Source organism: Notothenia rossii (genome assembly GCF_949606895.1).
Source record: "Notothenia rossii genome assembly, chromosome: 6".
Classification (NCBI taxonomy): Eukaryota; Metazoa; Chordata; class Actinopteri; order Perciformes; family Nototheniidae; genus Notothenia; species Notothenia rossii.
The window spans coordinates 50,347,056-50,367,742 of record NC_136909.1 but is presented as its reverse complement, the minus strand read 5'-3'; the positions used below and the strand labels follow the sequence as shown (position 1 = coordinate 50,367,742).

Below are 20,687 nucleotides of genomic sequence, written 5' to 3'. Positions count from 1 at the left end.
GGCTATAAACAGAGGTGGTATAAGTATATATATATTGTACTTGAGTAAATGTAGAAGTACTCAGATCTTGTACTTGAGTAAAAGTAGAAGCACACAGATCTTGTACTTGAGTAAAAGTAGAAGCACTCAGATCTTGTACTTGAGTAAAAGTAGAAGCACTCAGGTCTTGTACTTGAGTAAAAGTGGAAGTACTCAGATTTTGTACTTGAGTAAAAGTAGAAGTACTCAGGTCTTGTACTTTTGTAAAAGTAGAAGTACTCAGATCTTGTACTTGAGTAAAAGTAGAAGCACACAGATCTTGTACTTGAGTAAAAGTAGAAGCACTCAGATCTTGTACTTGAGTAAAAGTAATAGTCCCAGAGTGTAGGAATACTCTGTTACTGTAAAAGTTGTTCTGCTAATATCCTCCGTTATTCCTCATTTTAAAGCCGATATTCTGTGGGGTGGGGGAGCCCGGGGCTCGGATCCTTGTCTCCTTTTTCATACCTGATGAGTTTGCATCCCTGTATGTCACCTTAATTCAGGGGTCGGCAACCCAAAATGTTGAAAGAGCCATATTGGACCAAAAAAAACAAAAAAAATCTGTCTGGAGCCGCAAAAAATTAAAAGCCTTATATAAGCCTTATAATGAAGGCAACACATGCTGTAAGTGGCTATATTAGCCTACTATCAAAATTATAAGTAGTCTACAAATACATAATGAGCATTCATGATTAAATGTTTATTTTCCCTGCAGCGCATCCTGGAGAGAATGACGCACCACGTGACTACTCTGCTGTACGATGGTGCTTTAAGTTTAACTTCCATTATAATATTAATGTATTATGTTTCGTTGCATTGATGAAATTATAGAAATACAATAAAGAAATCAGATTTTTTATGTCATTTTTATTTTAGGATTCGAAAAAACAACAACAAAATGTGCAACGTGCATAATAGGCCTCCTGTAATTTCAGACCTCCCCATGGAAATAAAATGCAGTCCTTTTCAATCCTCAATAATACAATACAATACAATCCTCTTCTCTTTTCCCCCTTATCTGGGCAACAGACAGAGTGCAATAAAACAGCAGCCTTTTGAAAAGGAAAAGTATATACAATTAAAATAATACAGTTTAAGTTCGATTTCTGTGCATTATCCTCTTCTCTTTAGTTTTCTGCAAATGTGCAAGGGTAAAATGCAGCAGCACCCTCTTCTCTTTTGACACGCACAATACAATGCAGCCATCCTCGGACCTGAGCAACAAAACACAATAATATCCCTGCGTCATTCCAAATATATACTGACAAAAATCAGAAATCACTTTATAAAAACAGCCACTTTGTTACTAAATATGTGCCTATGACAGGATTGTGTTCTTACCCGTTTAATGTGACTTCTGTTTTCGGACATCACTGGACAGCTTCTCAACATCGGGCATGTAAGATGTAACTTTAATCTTCACGCAGGACTGCAAGCTCTCATCTGTGAGGCGGGTGCGGTATTTGGATTTGATGTAGTTCATGTTTGAGAATATCTGCTCGCACAGGTATGTTGATCCAAAGATGGATAATACTCCAAATGCATATTTCTTCATGTTCCTATAACTGTCTGGAAGAGCATTCCATGTTTCAAACACAAGTTTCTCGGGTGTTGGGAGGCTTTCAATTTCGCTCCATTTGTGGCTTTGGGCAAGCTGGGCTTTCTGGCGAGTGACGTCTTCAAGCTCGGCTGTCAGACTTTTGAATTTGGACATCCATAAATCTTTGTCAGCTATATCAGCCATTTCCATTTCAAGGTCAGCTTGATTTACTCCTGGGAATGTGTGCAACAAGGACGGGTCAATCTCCAGGGGTGTGACAGGGAAAGATAGTGTCATTTTTTCCTTTCGGAACTCGCTAAATCTGCTCCCAAATGCAGTTTGCATATCAACGATCGCACCTTGTAAATAATCACCGTTGAGTGTGTGATCGTGATGGGCTTCTTTGAACTCTCTCAGGGAGGGGAAGTGAGAGAGCGTGCCTCGCTGTACATCTCTGGCGAATACAGTCAGCTTGCGCTCGAATGACAAAACAGCTTCCAGCATTTGCAGTGCAGTGTTTCCCCGGCCCTGGAGACTTTTATTCAGCATGTTTAGGTGACTTGTCATATCCACCATAAAGTGCAGTTTTTCCAGCCACTCGGTATCTTCCAGTTGCGGGTAGTTCAGGTTTTTGCTTTTCAGGAATGTTTTCACATGTTCTAAACAAGCAACAAAGCGACGCAAAACCTCACCCCTGGACAGCCACCGGACTTTGTTGTGTAGCAGGAGATCGGAATATTCGCTGTCAACTTCATCTAGAAATGCACGGAACTGACGGTGGTTTAATGCTTTTGCAATTATCTTGTTCACCATCTCGATGACAAGGTTCATCCCCTCCATACACTCCGGTGGGAATGTTTGTGCACACAGTGCTTCTTGGTGCAAGATGCAGTGAAATGCAAGCAGATTTCGATCCAACGCTTTCTGTAGTAAAGTCACAAACCCCTTTTGTGATCCTCTCATACTGGGTGCCCCATCTGTAGCCACTGAAATCAGGTGGTTGGTGTTTATTCCATTGTCATTTAAACACTTCAGCACAGCCTCACATATTTCCTCCCCGCGTGTTTGGCCTTTCAGTGGTATTAATTCGATCATTTCTTCTTGCGGCCCATCAGAGTTCACATACCTGCATAACAGCGCTGCCTGTTCAATATCGATCACATCACACGACTCATCACAGGCAATTGAGTATGCTGGAGCTGAATTAATGTCCTTGATTTGCTGATTGGTGATGTTGTCTGCCATTTTAATGGCCCTTTCCTTCACTGTCTTTGCGGAGAGAGGCATGTCTTTAATTTTCTGTATTATCTCGGTTTTGTTTTTGAAGTCTGAAAATAGGTGCTCTGATATTTTAATGAATGAATCCTTCATGTAGTCACCATCTGTGAACGGTTTTCCACGCTTTATTATCTCCCGGGTTGCAACAAAACTAGCAGCAGTAGTGGAGTTTGGAGATGCAATCCACTTCTTAAATCTATCTTTGCGCTCCTCTAATTTCTCCAGAAGTAATGCAATCGCACTTTTTCTCTCACTCCCAACTGGGTACTCGGCTGCAAATGTAGCATGCCTTCCATGGAAATGTCTTTCCACGTTACTCTTTTTGTTATTTGACAATTTCTCATTACAAAGCAAACATACAGGCAATCCTTCCGCATTGGCAATGAAAGCAAATGATTCGGTCCAAGAACTGTTGAATCCTCTGTTCTCCTCAGCTATCTTTCTCTTGTTCCCTTTGGGATCCATGGCCCATGACACACCCGCCGGTTTGTTAGCAACAGTTAGCCCCTCGGAGTTACGCGGTTAAATTACGCGGTTAAAACAATCCAGTCTAGCCCTGACCCTGGCACTACGCCGAGCTGAAACGTGTGTCGCAGGCTATGACGTAAATCTTCGTTGACAGAAATGTTAAATTAAATTAAATTAAATATTTATTATACACATTTTTACAGCATTGGATAATAAATTATATTAAAACAAAAAATATATTCACACCATCTTTTTCCATTTTCATATTTTTGAAAAAGCTCCAGGGAGCCACTAGGGCGGCGCTAAAGAGCCGCATGCGGCTCTAGAGCCGCGGGTTGCCGACCCCTGCCTTAATTCATGTAATAAAAACATATCAGGTCAGTAACACTCAAAGCTAAATGTGCAATACCATATTCAGCTATGTTACTATTTATAATGTTATTGTTGTTACATCAGAAGATGTACATATTGGAATGATTTCTTAACTTACAGTAGGCTATTTTTTACAATGTGTGTTGGAAGGATTTATTACATTACTATGAATATTGTCATTGTTGAAGGCTTTTAGAGAAGGGTGAACTATAAGCCTGAATTACATAACATTTTATCCCTGAAAAAACATAAAAGCCACAATAAATAAATCACAATTATTCTAGTTATTTTTACCTCCCGTATTGCTTTCAACCCACCAGCTTTTATGGTGTTGTTACGTCACTAACTGTAAGCTTGTCACATACAGTATATGGTCACTCAGAGTAACCTACAGTTAATTTAGCTGCTGGAGAAGAAAGATCAGGGGGGTAGGGGGGGAGAGAGCTGTGGTCGATGGGCCATTAGTTGTGTAAATACTAGGGATGTAACGATACCAAAAACTCACGGTACGATAATATCGCGATAACAAGTCCACGGTACGGTATTTATCGCGATATTGAATAATAAAGGGAAGAAGAAAAAAAATTCAGATTTTTTTTTTTCAATAAAACATTTTTTTACTCGGAAAATGTTTTTTTATTACATAGTAAATCTGATTTTTACAGCATTTTTGTAGGATAGCAGTATTTTAAAGTGTCAAAAACAAAGTGACAGTAACAGACTGGAACAAGAAAACCAGTGTTTTTGTACCTACTATTAGCCTACTGCTACTACCAAACAAAGTAAGCATTTTCTTTATGCCACTGCATCTCACAAATAAACAAGGACATTTAATAATCAGACCCTGCAATAAAATAAATCAAGTTTCACTTTAGTTTTTCAAGTAACTCAACTCAAACTCACTAGTCACTCACTCAGCATCATCAGACAGGTTTTTAGGCATATGAGAATGTCCACATTTCCAGGTATTTATAAGCTGGGATGTTTGGGCATTTACAATATCCCCTGCTCTGGAAACAACTCTCTCGCTTGGTACTGATGTTGCTGGGACACCAGTGGTCGCGTTAACCGAATATTTTATTTAACAATGAAGGAAAAATCTGAAAGCAGTCTGTCATTTTGACAGATTAGAACAAACTCGGAACAGCGCCAACGTTTCCCCGCAGCCAGGCTCTGGTATTATGCTGTGTTATGCATGCCCTCCAAAAGGAAATGATATAGTTTCCAAACCGTACTTTGCCGTACAGATCAATACATGTCTGGGAGGTCTTGCTTTACGCTGTGCGCGTCCCGCGAGGTGCATGCACACACGGTATAACACCGCCCCCCCCCCCCCGTTGACAGTTCATGAGCATGCTCTATCGTGAACTTTTCAGACCCGACGGGTAATAAGGGATTATGACGGATATTTTACGATCCTGTCTGTCGAAATGACGGACAGCGAAAAAGTCTAACGCCAGGCTTATTGACATGGCGAGATATAAATATATGGTTGGTACTTGTCAATGTCTCTAGGTGTGTAAATGTAGCCCTGTAAATACGATGTCCTTTTGTGTTATCTGTTGTTTTATTTTCATGTTGTAACCTACTTGCTGCCATGTTAGACAGGTCTCTCTTGAAAAAGAGATCGATGATCTCAATGGGACCACCTGGTTAAATAAAGGTTTTTAAAAAAATAAAAATTTTTTTTTTTTTTTTTTAATTCTTTTTTTTAAAAATCGCGGTAGATTTTGTCAGTCTCACGACGGTATTGGGAAGTTTATTTACCGCGATACCGCGATATTCGGTATATCGTTACATCCCTAGTAAATACACAGCTGAGAGCTGCCGTTTCATTCTGACTGTTTAAAAGACGGTAACAACGGACTATTTTTCTTAGCGGATGCATGTCAATTTAAATCAATCCATACAATTATTTTTTAAATCAATAAAAAAAAAATCTAAATCCATAAAAGCATTTAAATTACTATTGGGAGTCATGTTGTTACTTTGTTGAGAATGTGGCCATGTAATAAGCGGGATAATTTGCAGCGACTTTTTCCTTATGGGGAAAATAACACCCTTCATGCAGATGAGGATCCCTCCGCCACGCTTTGGGATCCTTATCGACCGACGAAGCTCCATTTAAAATATACATTTTTTTGGTTAATTACTGAGGGCAGATGACGTACCAATCACGGCCCTCGCGTTTCAAACTGTCTGAAATGAATCGCTACATCTTTAACTGAAGCTACACAACAGTGTTGTTGATACAGAATTGGAGTTTATTCACAAGTCACATACTACAGTGGGTAATGTTTTCAAGAAACATTGAACAGTGCTGCCACACATGACACAGGGAAAAAATAAAGACTCTGAACCCTTTCTTTGCCATTATTTAAAAATAGTGTTGCTACAAAAGTATAGATTAGACTTACTAATAAGACAACTCAGATCTGAAGCTACACAGGAATCTGCTGCCAAAGTGCAATAAAAAAGACAAAATTAATAGAATCAAACCCTTTTTTTGTTGCATTTTAGTAGAGTATAAAAAGAAATTCCTTTAAAATAGGATGCAAGCAACACTAGTTTCTTAACCTGAATTTACAATAGACTATAATCAATTTAAACGGAACAGATCATAATGTCTGCATTCTTATACCATTTTGTACAATAATTAAAATGAATAAATTCAAACAAACTAAAACTTACAGCTGATTAATAACGGTATCTAACTTGAGTTTTTATTATATCAAAAACCTGTTGAAATGCTACTGTTATTTGTACTTTCCCCCAAAAGCGCCTCGGCAGCCTCCATGCTTCTTTCACAACTTCGCCGTCTTTGAAAGACTTCATGTGTTTCGCAAGAACGTGACTGACACGTATAAGATGCTATGGTAGCAGCCTTGCTCTTGTTGTTGGGCCTGGTGAAAATGGACTGCTGTGCATTTAGCTGTCCTTTCAGGTCCCTCCCCTTTTGGGAGCGTAGGGCAGAATTAGGAGGGAATTTCGTCTCGTAGCGTGTGTGCACTGTTTTGAAATGCCGCTCCTAAATTACCCTTCTTCGATAGAGCCACGCTCGCATTGCAGATGAGACAGATGGACTTTGAATTGGAATATATACAAAAATAATCATCCTCCCACTCGGAGTGAAAATTATATATTTTGGGCTTTTTTGCTTCTGCCATACTTGCGGTCTTGTGTGTGTGCGGGCTGTCACTCCTGTTGACACGGACAACGTCAGCGAACTAGTTTAGACTAGCCACCAGCCCCGCCCCGACACATGGGGTCACGCCGGCCAATCACAAAGCTTTGATGCGTTCAAGTGCATTATTCTGGCACAGGAAGATTATGTTATAGGACATTAACGATAAAACAATTCTATTTTTAGACACATCTCGCCATCGACTGGGAATCTCCCCGCGATCGACCGATCGACTGGTTGGGCACCCCTGATTTAAACCTTTTTTTTAATTGATGTGTGATTTATGAGCACAGAAGATGAGTGTCTAAGGGACAGTAGGGATTCCTGATGTGGCATCGTCCATCAGAGAAAATTCCGGCTCATTATTGGATGATCTGGCTGTATTTGTTGTGTTGGATATGAAGCTTTCATCCTGGGTGCCTCATGTCTGCTCGCTGTGTGAGACGTTATTGGATTTTGACAGAGGAAGCTCAGAGGAAGTCCAGCAGGATGTGTGCTTTCCAATTTTTACAAACGCAGAAGAGGACATTCCTGAATCTCACCCTCTTTTCCCGGCTGTGGATCAAGAGGTCTCTGTGGGCCGAGGATAAGATCAGCCCAGCCCTGATAGCGTGTCTGAGTAGCCAGATTGGTTAGGGTTACAGACAACCCCCCCCCCCACCTCGCCTCACTGAGGAAGTGAGGGTCATCTCCTGGAAGGAATACCCTTTCTTATCTTAATTAGGCTCCAAAAACCACCAGGGGTGTGTTGACTTGAAAAGAGATGAGTAATCCATCTGATGAATATCACTTTATCCCTTTGAACCGGATTGAAGCATTTTGTGTCAAAACGTATTGGGGTGATGAAGCAGAGAATGTTGAGGTCGTAAAACCAAATCAACCTTTTAGGAATGCTGATCATTGGATAAGTATTTGCTAAAAAAAACTTGTTTTCTTTTTTACATTGCTGAAAAACTGCAGCTCCTGGCTCATGACATTATGGGATCTAAGTTATGCAGCAAACATAATCCCTTTTTATTACTTCAATGTGTGTTGGTTGTGTTATAAAACCTTTTCCACCATGTGGAAAATAAGACATCTGAAAATCTGTCAAAGAATACTCAAGATGTAAGTGAGTCTGACAAAATGATGTCAGAAATGACCCTGAATATTCTCATCCTGAAAATGTGGTTATTTGAAAGCAGTTTTAAGATGATTGTTAAACCTTGACAAAGTTCTACAGTTTATCATATCACTTTGTAAAATGTTTATATAATTAATCCTCATTTCAAAGTCAAGTTAAACACAAAATCTTCTGGCTCAAGTGATCTTTTACCATCTCTCAATATTATCGTTTTATTTTATTTTTAAGTTATCAGACTTTTTCCCTATTCCATCCTTTGCAAGTATAAGTACTGTAACTCTTCATTACGGAAATTAAATTAAGCTAATTACAGAAAAAGAAAATGCTGATTGTCTAAGTTAAACCATCATTAAATTAAACCACTTCCTTTTTGATTCAAAGAAAGCAATATGTAATCCAAAATGAGTGAATGTTAACTTGGCCATGATCAATGTCTGATAATACAATGATGTACAATGATTCAGGTGATAAGGTGTGCGGGGATTACCTTGGTTGGTTATGGGCTAATGGTTTCCCAACCCAAAAACATTGTGACATCACAAAGTGGCACAATCTGATCAGCTCATTTTCAGACAGGTTTTTTAAGTAGGCGGATCAGAACCAAAAGAAAGAGGATCTTTTTTCCTGAAAAATTCCAAATCTCCTATCAGCTTCCTGCTGTAATCCTGACTAACCTGGTGTGTGTGTGTGTGTGTGTGTGTGTGTGTGTGTGTGTGTCCCCTGTGTGTCTGGCGCCAGCAGGCCAGTCCCAGGCATCTGAGCTCCGGCCTGGGTTACCTGGAGCACGTCTGCCAGCTGATGGAGAAGATGGGCCAGCTGCAGGAGACCAACCTCCGTCTGCAGAGGCACATCAGCAGCCTGCAGAGGGACGGCCGGGGGGCGAGGACCAGAGAGGTGGGACTCTTATTCTGCCGTCTGGGGGGGCGGGGGGTTTATGGGCAAGGATTGTATTTCTGATGTATAATTGTCTGTCTGATCACACATCATGTTGAAAATCCCAGTATGCCCACCCGAAGGGACAGATTTTAGTCAACGTTTTAAAACGTTGGTACAGATTTGTAACATTACATTTTAAAGGAGAAGCAATTAGACAAATCTTGTGTTTTAAATGTTTGAATCATTCTTTTCAATTTTTAAAACATAGTTTAACCTTTACATTTTATCTTCAACGTTCTGATATGTGAAAACGTATCTAGCATCATTTAGTCACTCTAGTTTATCATAATCCTGAATGAGAGTACCAAATATTACATACAGTATTTTAAAAGTGTTGTGTGTTCAATACTGTAATTTGATGCAATATCTGTGTCTCTTGAATTCTACACTGCATTCAACAATTCTACAATTCAGCACTGCTGACTCAGCATGTGTTGAAATAACCCGGATGAAGACAGTGTGGGAATCAGTGCCAACATTATTAAGCTATAGAATAGCATAGACCTTCCAAATGTCATATCAACCTGAAATAAATATTGTATGTAGCATTGCTGTCTGTCATGCCCCTTTCACATGTTGGGTTCAGAATTCCAGAAAAGACAGACAACTTCTAAGTTTAACTATTTATTGTAAAGAGAGCAAAATATATATTTTACTTGGCCAAGGACTCATCACGTCTTTGGGAATCACAGGCAGCAAAGCTGTAATCTGTAACCACCAAATCCGTCAAGAGCCTCGAACCTTGTGTGACAATACATTTTATTACACAGGGCTTTGCCCGTACATTTATGATTGGTCAAGACTAGCTGAAGAGATACCATGGTTTAGACTTGGTTCTCTTTGGTTGGTGCGCAGACTCAGATAGAGTCTCTTGGCAACACGATCCTCAGATCAGCATTCGGCCGGCCTGTGGAAGTCCCTCCCTACTCTGGCACCATCATACGTAATTTGTTTTCAGTGCAACTCATGCAGCAAACTCTGGAGTCCACTCGGCCACGTTAGTGTTGGTGTCTCCTGGGGAGTTTCATGAACATATCGGACTTCTCTTATGGATTGCTGTGCATTATACTTGTGATGTGTAGTTCATACTTTATTCAAACTTTAAATATGTTAATATTATATATATATATAATATGTGTCTGTCTGTCTATTTATTAGATTAAAAAAACACATCTATGTATTTTCAAGCTCAAGGTGATACACAATATAAACTGTATACTATTATTTTTCAAAGACATGTTACATTTCAAAAGCATATATTCCTACAGTATGTTTAGGACAAACAATTAAAGACTGCTTTAATTTAACAAATATCTACAATATAAAAGTGGCAGATTTGCTTTATTAAACAGACCAGACCTAGGCTGCATACCAACACAATTAGGAACATGCTCAGATCTTACTATGTTGGTCTGAAGAGCTGAAGCATTCATACACAATGGATAAAACCGGTGTTGTTTCATTCTATATCCTGTGAGAAAATGATATACATTTAACATAAAAAATTCGACATACTATTCCTAGCCTGAGGAAGATATGAATAATCAACAGATTTGAATGGAATCTCTAACATTTTCATGTAGAATAAAGACAAAAGAGTGATTATAATGTCATATCAATCTTGGACCTAGTCATAGTAACTAGGTATGTTATTGAATTACAGTTTGCAGAGAATCGTCTCTTTGCTAATTATTACGTTAAGTGAGCTGACGCCAAGCTCAGAGGAAATGCAAAGAGGCTACATTTAGATATAATACAGTTAAGTGTTAGTTAATGAAATAAATGTATGTGCGTTCATGTGCAGGCGTATATAGTTTGTTAATTGGATAATTCATTTCCTGCAAGACTCCTAAAGACGTCATGAGATGATGACCATTCGACATCTGGAACATGTCCAAGTTTAGGAGAACTGACAATGTGTGTGCGTTAAACATAATTAGGGAACATGTTCGTGTGTCATTTAGAAATGTATATCTGCCCGTGTTTCTTGTATTCGTGGGAGCATTGCTGTATGATTGCTAGAGAGCAGGTAATGTTTCCCCATTGTTGTTTGGTGTTGCGCAACTAAATAATAATGATTAATCTCAATTATTTCTGTGTTTGTGTTTTATTGATTCCTCTGTTTCATTCTTTCCTGTTGTGTTATGCTGGATCACCACAACATTTTGGAGGTCCTACCGAGATTGCCGATGCTGGAGGTTGATGTGTTCCTTCTCTGGGGGTCTCAACTCCCTTGGCCAGGCAGCCCTGAGACGGCTGTGGTAAAAATCTCAAGGAATTGAGAAACCAGACTTGAGACTTCCACAGAAGAGATACCAACTCACAGTAAGCAAAACGTATTTGGAATGAAATTACTTTTGAAGTTCTATTGGTTAAAAAGAAAAAGCAGAGGAGAGTGGATTTGGATCACTTCTGACACCACCTCTCTGAAGAACCAGCACCTTACCGTGGTAGAGAGGTTTGTGTGCCCTGATGAACCTGGGGGCTGTGTTGTCTGGAACCTTGTGTTCCTGGTAGGGTCTCCCATGGCAAATTGGTCTCAGGCAAGGGGCCAGACTAAGATTGGTTCAAAAGACCTCATGAAAGACGACACACGAAGTGAGGATACCCGGCCCGGAGGAAGCCCGGGGTCCCCTTCTGGAGCCAGGCCCAGAAGGAGGACTCGTCGGCGAGCGTCTGGTGGCCGGGCTTGCCACGGAGCCCGGCCGGGCACAGCCCGAAAAGGCGACGTGGGCAACACCTCCGCTTCTCCGTCCCGCGGGCCCACCACCTACGGGAAACAGCGATGGGGTCGGGTGCGCTGCCAGAAGGGTGGCAGTGAAGGCAGAGGGTCTCGACGGACCAGACCCGGGCGACAGAAGCTGGCTTTGGGGACGTGGAACGTCACCTCTCTGGGGGGGAAGGAGTCGGAGCTTGTGCGGGAGGTGGAGCGTTACCAGTTGGATCTGGTTGGGCTCACCTCTACGCACAGCGTCGGCTCTGGAACCTTACTTCTGGATAGGGGTTGGACTCTATTCTTCTCCGGAGTTGCTCAAGGTGTGAGGCGCCGGGCGGGTGTGGGGATACTCACAAGTCCCCGGTTGGGTGCTTCGTTGTTGGAGTCTACCCCAGTGGACGAGAGGGTTGCCTCCCTACGCCTGCGGGTTATGGGGGGGAAAACTCTGACTGTTGTGTGTGCTTATGCACCCAACAGCAGTTCAGAGTATACGGCCTTCTTGGAGACCCTGGAAAGAGTCCTGTATGGGGCTCCTGAAGGGGACTCTTTAATCTTGCTGGGAGACTTCAACGCACATGTGGGCAATGATGGAGACACTTGGAGGGGAGTGATTGGGAGGAACGGCCCCCCTGATCTGAACCGGAGTGGTGGTTTGTTACTGGACTTCTGTGCTAGTCATGGATTGGCCATAACAAACACCATGTTCGAACATAAGGATGCTCATAAGTGTACGTGGTACCAGAGCACCCTAGGCAGAAGGTCCATGATCGATTTTGTTATCGTATCATCGGACCTGAGGCCGTATGTTTTGGACACTCGGGTAAAGAGAGGGGCGGAGTTGTCAACTGATCACCATCTGGTGGTGAGTTGGGTCGAGTGGCGGGGGAAGCCTCTGGATAGACCTGGTAAGCCCAAACGTGTAGTTCGGGTGAACTGGGAACGTCTGGAGGAGGCCCAAGTTCAGGAGGCCTTCAACTCACACCTCCGGCGGAGCTTTTCGGGCATTCCTGTGGAGGTTGGGGACATTGAACCAGAGTGGTCGGTGTTCAAAGCCTCTATTGCCGAAGCCGCGGCGGGGAGCTGTGGTCTCAAGGTCCTAGGTGCCTCAAGGGGCGGTAACCCTCGAACCTCCTGGTGGACACCGGTGGTCAGGGAAGCCGTCCGACTGAAGAAGGAGGCTTTCAGGGATTTGTTATCCCGGGGGACTCCCGAGGCAGTTGCAAGGTACCGACAGGCCCGAAGGGCAGCAGCCTCAGCCGTGGCCGAGGCAAAGCAGCGGGTGTGGGAGAAGTTCGGAGAGGACATGGAAAAAGACTTTCGGGCGGCACCAAAGTTGTTCTGGAAAACTGTCCGACACCTCAGGAGGGGGAAGCAGGGAACCATCCAAGCTGTGTACAGTAAGGATGGGACGTTGTTGACCTCAACTGATGGAGTGTTAGGGCGTTGGAAGGAGCACTTTGAGGAACTCCTGAACCCGACAACTCCGCCCTCTATGTTAGAGGCAGAGCTGGAGTATGAAGGGGGATCGACACCAATCTCCCGGGGGGAGGTCACTGAGGTCGTCAAACAACTTCACAGTGGCAAAGCCCCGGGGGTGGATGAGATCCGCCCAGAAATGCTGAAGGCTCTGGGTGTTGAGGGACTGTCATGGTTGACACGTCTCATCAACGTTGCGTGGAAGTCGGAAACAGTACCGAAGGAGTGGCAGACCGGAGTGGTGGTTCCCCTTTTCAAAAAGGGGGATCAGAGGGTGTGTGCCAATTACCGAGGCATCACACTACTCAGCCTCCCCGGGAAAGTTTACTCTAAGGTACTCGAAAGGAGGGTCAGGCCGATTGTCGAACCTCAGATTGAGGAGGAACAATGCGGATTCCGTCCTGGTCGTGGAACGACGGATCAGCTTTTTACTCTCGCAAGGATCCTGGAGGGTGCCTGGGAGTACGCTTATCCAGTCTACATGTGTTTTGTAGACTTGGAGAAGGCATATGACCGGGTTCCCAGGGAGTCACTGTGGGAGGTGCTGCGGGAGTATGGGGTGAGGGGGTCTCTACTCAGGGCCATCCAATCTCTGTACTCCCAAAGCGAGAGCTGTGTCCGGGTCCTCGGCAGTAAGTCGGACCCATTTCAGGTGAGGGTTGGCCTCCGCCAGGGCTGCGCTTTGTCACCAATCCTGTTTGTAATATACATGGATCGGATTTCGAGGCGTAGTCGTGGGGGAGGGGGTCTGCAGTTCGGTGGACTAAGGATTGCACCACTGCTTTTTGCAGATGATGTGGTTCTGATGGCTTCATCGGTCTGCGACCTTCAGCACTCACTGGATCGGTTCGCAACCGAGTGTGAAGCGGCTGGGATGAGGATCAGCACCTCCAAATCTGAGGCCATGGTTCTCAGCAGGAAACCGATGGACTGTCCACTCCAAGTAGGGAATGAGTCCTTACCCCAAGTGAAGGAGTTCAAGTATCTCGGGGTCTTGTTCTCGAGTGAGGGAACAATGGAGCGTGAGATGGGTCGGAGAATCGGAGCAGCGGGAGCGGTACTGCAGTCTCTTTACCGCACCGTTGTGACGAAAAGGGAGCTGAGCCAGAAGGCAAAGCTCTCTGTCTACCGGGCCATTTTCGTTCCTACCCTCACCTATGGTCATGAAGGATGGGTCATGACCGAAAGAACGAGATCGCGGGTACAAGCGGCCGAGATGGGTTTTCTCCGCAGGGTGGCTGGTGTCTCCCTTAGGGATAAGGTGAGAAGTTCGGTCATCCGGGAGGGACTCTGAGTTGAACCGCTCCTCCTTCGCGTCGAAAGGAGCCAGTTGAGGTGGTTCGGGCACCTAGTTAGGATGCCACCTGGGCGCCTCCCTAGGGAGGTGTTCCAGGCACGTCCAGCTGGGAAGAGACCAAGGGGTAGACCTAGAACCAGATGGAGGGATTATATCTCTTCTCTGGCCTGGGAGCGCCTTGGGATCCCCCAGTCAGAGCTGGTTGATGTGGCCAGGGAAAAGAACGTTTGGGGCTCTCTGCTGGAACTGCTACCTCCGCGACCCGACCACGGATAAGCGGGAGAAGATGGATGGATGGAGTGGATTTGGGATTTGCACAGTTATGGTTGAGATCTGTTGATTGTTTGTTCTGTTTGATGCTTGTTTGTTTTGTTTGTTGGTCTTGTTTTTTGTTGATAAATGTTGATACTGGAGAGATCACTGTATTCTGCTCGTAGTCTGCCTGAGAAGCTAAAGGTTTGACTGAGGGGATATGATCTCTGCTAGCCGTAAGGACATGTTATGCTGGAGGAATCACTGGATTTGCTCGTAGTCTTGAATTCTGCCTGGGAAGATCCTAATGATTGTCTTAAGGTTAAGATATTTATTGGCTGAGGAATATGATTTGCTTCGAGCCAAGTGCACAAAAACAGGGTGAAAGGCCATGCCTGTTCCGGTCCGTTCGGTAATTAAGAGATTAATAAACCCGATCTGAGTTCAGGGAGTTAAAAGTATAAAACTTGCCTGGCGACTCTGTGAATTCACTAAATACAAAAGTGGAGCTTTCCATGTTTTGTCAGGCCGTAATGTAGAGCCTGTGATAAAGCGCTATATGTTTCGGTATACCATAGCATTACCAGATACCAGAGCATTGTTTTAATTGTTTGTTGGTCAAAGAAGCTACAGCTTGAAATATGTCCCCCCTTCTCCTGAAAAGGCTGAGAGCTCCAGCCGGGGTGTCTTTGTCTGTGAAAGTATCTCCCCCTTCTCCCCATTCTGCTCTAATTGTGAGAGCAGCAGCCCGGAGTGTGTCTGCCTGTTCTTTCGTCTAATGACTGGAAGAAGGCTGCTGAGTGTTGAATTTAAAACAAGTAGTGAAAGATCAACGAGTGATCTGAATTTGGAGTGAATACATTGAAAATTAATATATCAATGTGTGATTTGAAGTAGTACATATATAAGAAACAATAATTTGTTGCTATTTAAACTTAGTCTTTGAGAACTGATTAGTACCATTGCATTGCATTCTGAATTTCATGGTATTTGTCATTTGACTAAGAATTGTACTTAATTATATTTCAAAGGAACTTAATTACATACAGTAACGTTAAGGGAAAGTAAAAAGAGGTTTACTGAGTATATGAGGTACATTAAGGTTTTGTTCAAATTACATATAATAATGGATTTTTCTACCTAGTATAAGACATAGAAAGAGGAGAATTTGTTAAACATTAAATAACAAACTTACTGGTAGCAGAGGATGGTTTGTGTGTTATGCTGGATCGCCACAACAATACAAATTACATTTATTGAAATTTAAACCAGAAGATGAAGTCTCAAAGAATGTTTTAAATAAAAGGACATAGAACTAAAAGGTGGATAATAATAAAATCTATTAAATGTATATGTAAAGACATTTGGTCAAATGAAATGACACTGAGCAAGTGAGAACAGTAACGCCAGCGTGGATGAAGCTGGTGCAGGTCTTTCTTCATGCCTCCGTGCTGTCTCCTCAGAGGAAGTGGGAAAACGGGATAAGACCTCTGGACACCACGCTGTCTCAATGATCCACACTGTTAATATGAGAGGAAAATAAATGTTTTAGGAAATGAAAAATATGAAGTTAACAAATAAAACACAGCTCAGGGGCAGTCATGGATGGCAGGTTTTCCTACAAAGTTAACTCAGCCTCCATTGATTTTCATATCAAATTAGCGTGTTAATAAAATAAGCTATCATGGCTTATACTTGCATATCTAAACAGAATCATGAAAGCCTGTTGGTAGAGTCAGGCACACGAGTCAGTTTGAGTGTGTGCGCCGCTGTCTGAACGCTCACTCACTGCTAGCTATGTAGCTAACTGTTAGGCTACTTAGCTTGCATTGTTATGGATCTAAAGGTAGCAAAAGCTAACTTTCATAGCACAGCTTTACTTCTCACTTACCACAATAAAGAAACAAACTGTATAGTACAGCAAAAACAACACAAATGATCAATTGTTACATATATTTTCACTTGTAGTATTATAATAATTGAAATGCTGGTTCTTCTGGGGGTGTTCTATCCACGCTCAGGCAGCCACCGCACCGCAGCTGCCTGCACTGTACAATCGCTGGAGGACTGGGCTGTCACTCAAAAACTGAGTAGCCAATGGGGACGCACCCCTGAAAGTCCCGCCCACCTGGGAGGTTTGTGTCAGAATCTCAAACAAAAAATGAGGGAGCGCAAAAGAGAAAGCTGCAGCGAGAGCAAAAGTCTGATCATTGAGAAAGAAGAAACAAGAACTGCAAACAAAAAACTATGTTAAAACAAAGAAAAAAGACTTATAGTTTACATGATTACACAAATGATTTGTTTGCAACTTATAGTTTTATTTTTTGAATTTTATTTTATTTTGCTTGACTCAGTTTTTTTTTCTTTTAAACTCATAGTTTTGCTTTATTCTGAGAAAGTGTTGCTTTATCTTTATGATACAAAATGAATCCCATAGTAGACCACTGGTAAAGTTAGCAATGCAATGTTTTAATGCTGTAAAGCACAAACTGTTCTTCACTATTTTCAAACTAAACTGAACGATGTAAACCTCAATGCTCTGATTTGTTTAAATAATGAGGAAAATATGAATGCATAGCTATCAAAGCACAGGTCAGTTTTGCTGCCTTAGCTGCTGTTAAACAAACAGGTTAATCAAATAACACGGTTAAACAAATAACAACGATAATGCCAAAAGCATATAAAATTGAAATCAATACATTAACAATATAAAATGCTAAATGAAGAATGTGGTGATATGCATCTGGTGTTCTTCCTGCAGGACTACTTCCAGCAGCACTGCCGCTGTGGAGCAGCAGAGCTGGCGTTCCAGGACCCTCACAAGAGACCCTCCAGGAGTGAGTGTCTGTCCCCTAGTGGGACCCTGTCCGACCTGTCCACCATCCACGAGGTCGGCCGGCACCCCCTCCTATCCACCAGGACAGGTATTCTGTCTGCAGTCTTACATTGTTTGTTTTAGAACAGTTCTGTCCTTCAGTGTGCTTTTGAACAAATGTGTATTCAAACTTGGTCGGCAGCGGATGTACAGTATTATGTTTGTGTATTATATTGGAAGGAAAGAGAGCACCTGGTCGGAGTAATTGTTGGCTCGTAGATTATGGAAATGTACAGTGTTGGAAGAAGTACTCAGATGCTGCGCCACTGCGTCAGGCCGTTGTGTCCTTGGGCAAGACACTATACCCACATTTGCTCCTGTGGGTAATGTCCACAGTAATGACTCTTACATGTCTAATATGTGTAATGTGTAATTGTAAAGCGCTTTGAGCACCTGTAAAAGCGCTCTAATAAAAAATGTAATGCATTATTATTATTATTATTATTACTTGAGAAAAAGTAGCAATATATTATTGTCAAAATACCTGAATTCAAAATCTTACTAAAGTAAAAGCACAAAAGTATTATCAGCACAATGAACTTAAATGAAAAAGTAAAAGTAGTCATTGGGCAGAACAATTGCCTTTATGTGTGTATCTATTTTTATTTTTTTAATCTTTTGTGACTAAGAGTTAGTCCACTAGTTACATTTTAGAGATGCATTTTGTTAAATGTAGATAAAGCTGTTGATTAAAGGTAGTGGAGTAAAATAACATTATTTCCCTTCTAAATGTAGTGGAGTAGAAGTATAAAGTAGCATAACATGGAAATACTCAACTACTGCACAATCATCTCATAATGTTACTTAAGTACAGTACTTGAGTAAATGGATCTGGAAATATACAACAAAGTACAAATGTGGCTCTGCACTCCTGATCTCCCCAGATAAAACCACACTGTTCGACCTTCTGACCACTTCAATCACAGTTAAAGTGAGGCAGATTTCTAGTGGGGCTCACCTCCAGAGGACCCTAGGATCAAGTGGCTCAGTAGGGATGCTGTAGGTTCGCAGGTTCAAGTCCCAGACCAGACTTAAAAAAGGAATGTGGACTGCCGTGGTGACCTTGAGCAAGGCACAGGCCCCCCCCCACTGCTCCTAGTACTAGGATGGGTTATTTGCTGTGTGTGTGTGTGTGTGTGTGTGTGTGTGTGTGTGTGTGTGTGTGTGTGTGTGTGTGTGTGTGTGTGTGTGTGTGTGTGTGTGTGTGTGTGTGTGTGTGTGTGTGTGTGTGTGTGTGTGTGTGTGTGTGTGTGTGTGTGTGTCAGACAAATGAAGAGCGTTTTTCAGTGTCTGTCAGACATCGTATTAGTGCTGTTTCCCTGATTTTGTTTCTGTGAGTACAATGTTATCATACCTGGTAATAATAAAGGAACCCACATGCAGCAGGAGGAGCTCCATTAATGAATGATATGGCAGTGTAGCTGTACAGGTATATTTGTAACTTTGTAAAGTCAAATCAGTGGGCTTCTATAGTATATAAGATATTAATGCATCAGTGGACAGGCTTTCCCTCTGTGACGTACAGTAGTAGATATCAGTGAGTCTATAGGCGCGTTCACACCGGAGTACTTTTCCCACAATAGTTCATCAGAACTCAGATATACAGTTGCAAGAAAAAGTATGTGAACCCTTTGGAATTACCTGAATTTCTGCATAAGTTGTTCATAAAATGTGTTCTGATCTTCATCTAAGTCACAACAATAAACAAACACAGTCTGCTTAAACTAATACCACACAAACAATTATATGTTTTCATGTTTTTATTGAACACACCATTTAAACATTCACAGTGCAGGGTGTGAACCCCTAGGCTAAAGACTTCTTCAAGAGCTAATTGGAGTCAGGAGTCAGCCAACCTGGAGTCCAATCAATGAGACGAGATTGGAGGTGTTGGTTAAAGCTGCCCTGCCCTATAAAAAATACACACCAGTTTTGAATTTGCTATTCTTAAGAAGCATTGCCAGATGTGAACCATGCCTCGCACAAAAGAGCTCTCAGAAGACCTACGATTAAGAATTGTTGACTTACATAAAGCTGGAAAGGGTGACAAAAGTATCTCTAAAAGCCTTGATGTTCATCAGTCCACGGTAAGAAAAATTGTCTATAAATGGAGAAAGTTCAGCACTGTTGCTACTCTCCCTAGGAGTGGCCGTCCTGTAAAGATGACTGCAAGAGCACAGCGCAGAATGCTCAATGAGGTGAAGAAGAATCCTAGAGTGTCAGCTAGAGACATAAAGAAATCTCTGGCACATGCTAACATCTCTGTTGACGAATCTACGATACGTAAAACACTGAACAAGAATGGAGTTCATGGGAGGACAACACGGAGGAAGCTGTGGACTGCTGTCCAGAAAAAACATTGCTGCACGTTTGAAGTTTGCAAAAGAGCACCTGGATGTTCCACAGCACTACTGGCAAAATATTCTGTGGACAGATGAAACCAAAGTTGAGTTGTTTGGAAGGAACACACAACGCTATGTGTGGAGAAAAAAAGTCAGAGCACACCAACATCAAAACCTCATCCCAACTGTGAAGTATGGTGGAGGGAGCACTGAAACAGTTTTGTAAAGAGGAATGGTCAAACATTCCTCCTGACCGTTGTGCAGATCTGATATGCAACTATAGGAAACGTTTGGTTGAGGTTATTGCTGCCAAAGGAGGGTCAACCAGTTATTAAATCCAAGGGTTCACCCTGCACTGTGAATGTTTACATGGTGTGTTCAATAAAAACATATCATTGTTTGTGTGGTTTTAGCTTAAGCAGACTGTTTTTGTCTATTATTGTGACTTAGATGAAGATCAGAACACATTTTATGACCAATTTATGCAGAAATCCAGGTAGTTCCAAAGGGTTCACATACTTTTTCTTGCAACTGTATTTGCGTTCACATCAAAAAGCCTAGGAACCTTTTTACCCCCTGCTAGAGAGCAGGGACTTTCGAGGGAGAAAAAGGTTCCTATGCCTGATTGGCTGGGCGGATTGCAAACCACGCCCCGTAAAACTCCCAAAAAGTTTTGTGAAGCTGCCATTTTATTATCCTCGCATTAGCATTAGCCCTGCGCAGAAACGCAGAGAGACTAACTTATGGCAACACAAAAGAAAACATGGGAGCGGTGGAGATGAGGAAGTGTCGGCGTTCTGGCGATTT

The 20,687-nt window shown here is 42.3% G+C and overlaps 1 protein-coding gene across 8 annotated transcripts in view; it reads left to right on the top strand.

Moving 5' to 3' along the window:
* LOC307043619 (uncharacterized protein) overlaps nucleotides 1-20,687 on the top strand; it is an 84,434-nt gene that overhangs the window by 27,148 nt on the left and 36,599 nt on the right. For 7 of the 8 annotated variants that reach the window (XR_013809417.1, XM_079688179.1, XM_079688177.1 and 4 more), the window contains 2 exons: nucleotides 8,725-8,880; nucleotides 17,425-17,587. Coding sequence is in view for 7 of the 8 variants with exons in the window: in XM_079688179.1 (XP_079544305.1) it covers nucleotides 8,725-8,880; nucleotides 17,425-17,587 (319 nt within the window). In the remaining variant the exon portion in view is untranslated. The remainder of the gene's footprint in view (nucleotides 1-8,724; nucleotides 8,881-17,424; nucleotides 17,588-20,687) is intronic. The other variant, XM_079688178.1, reaches the window with a different exon arrangement.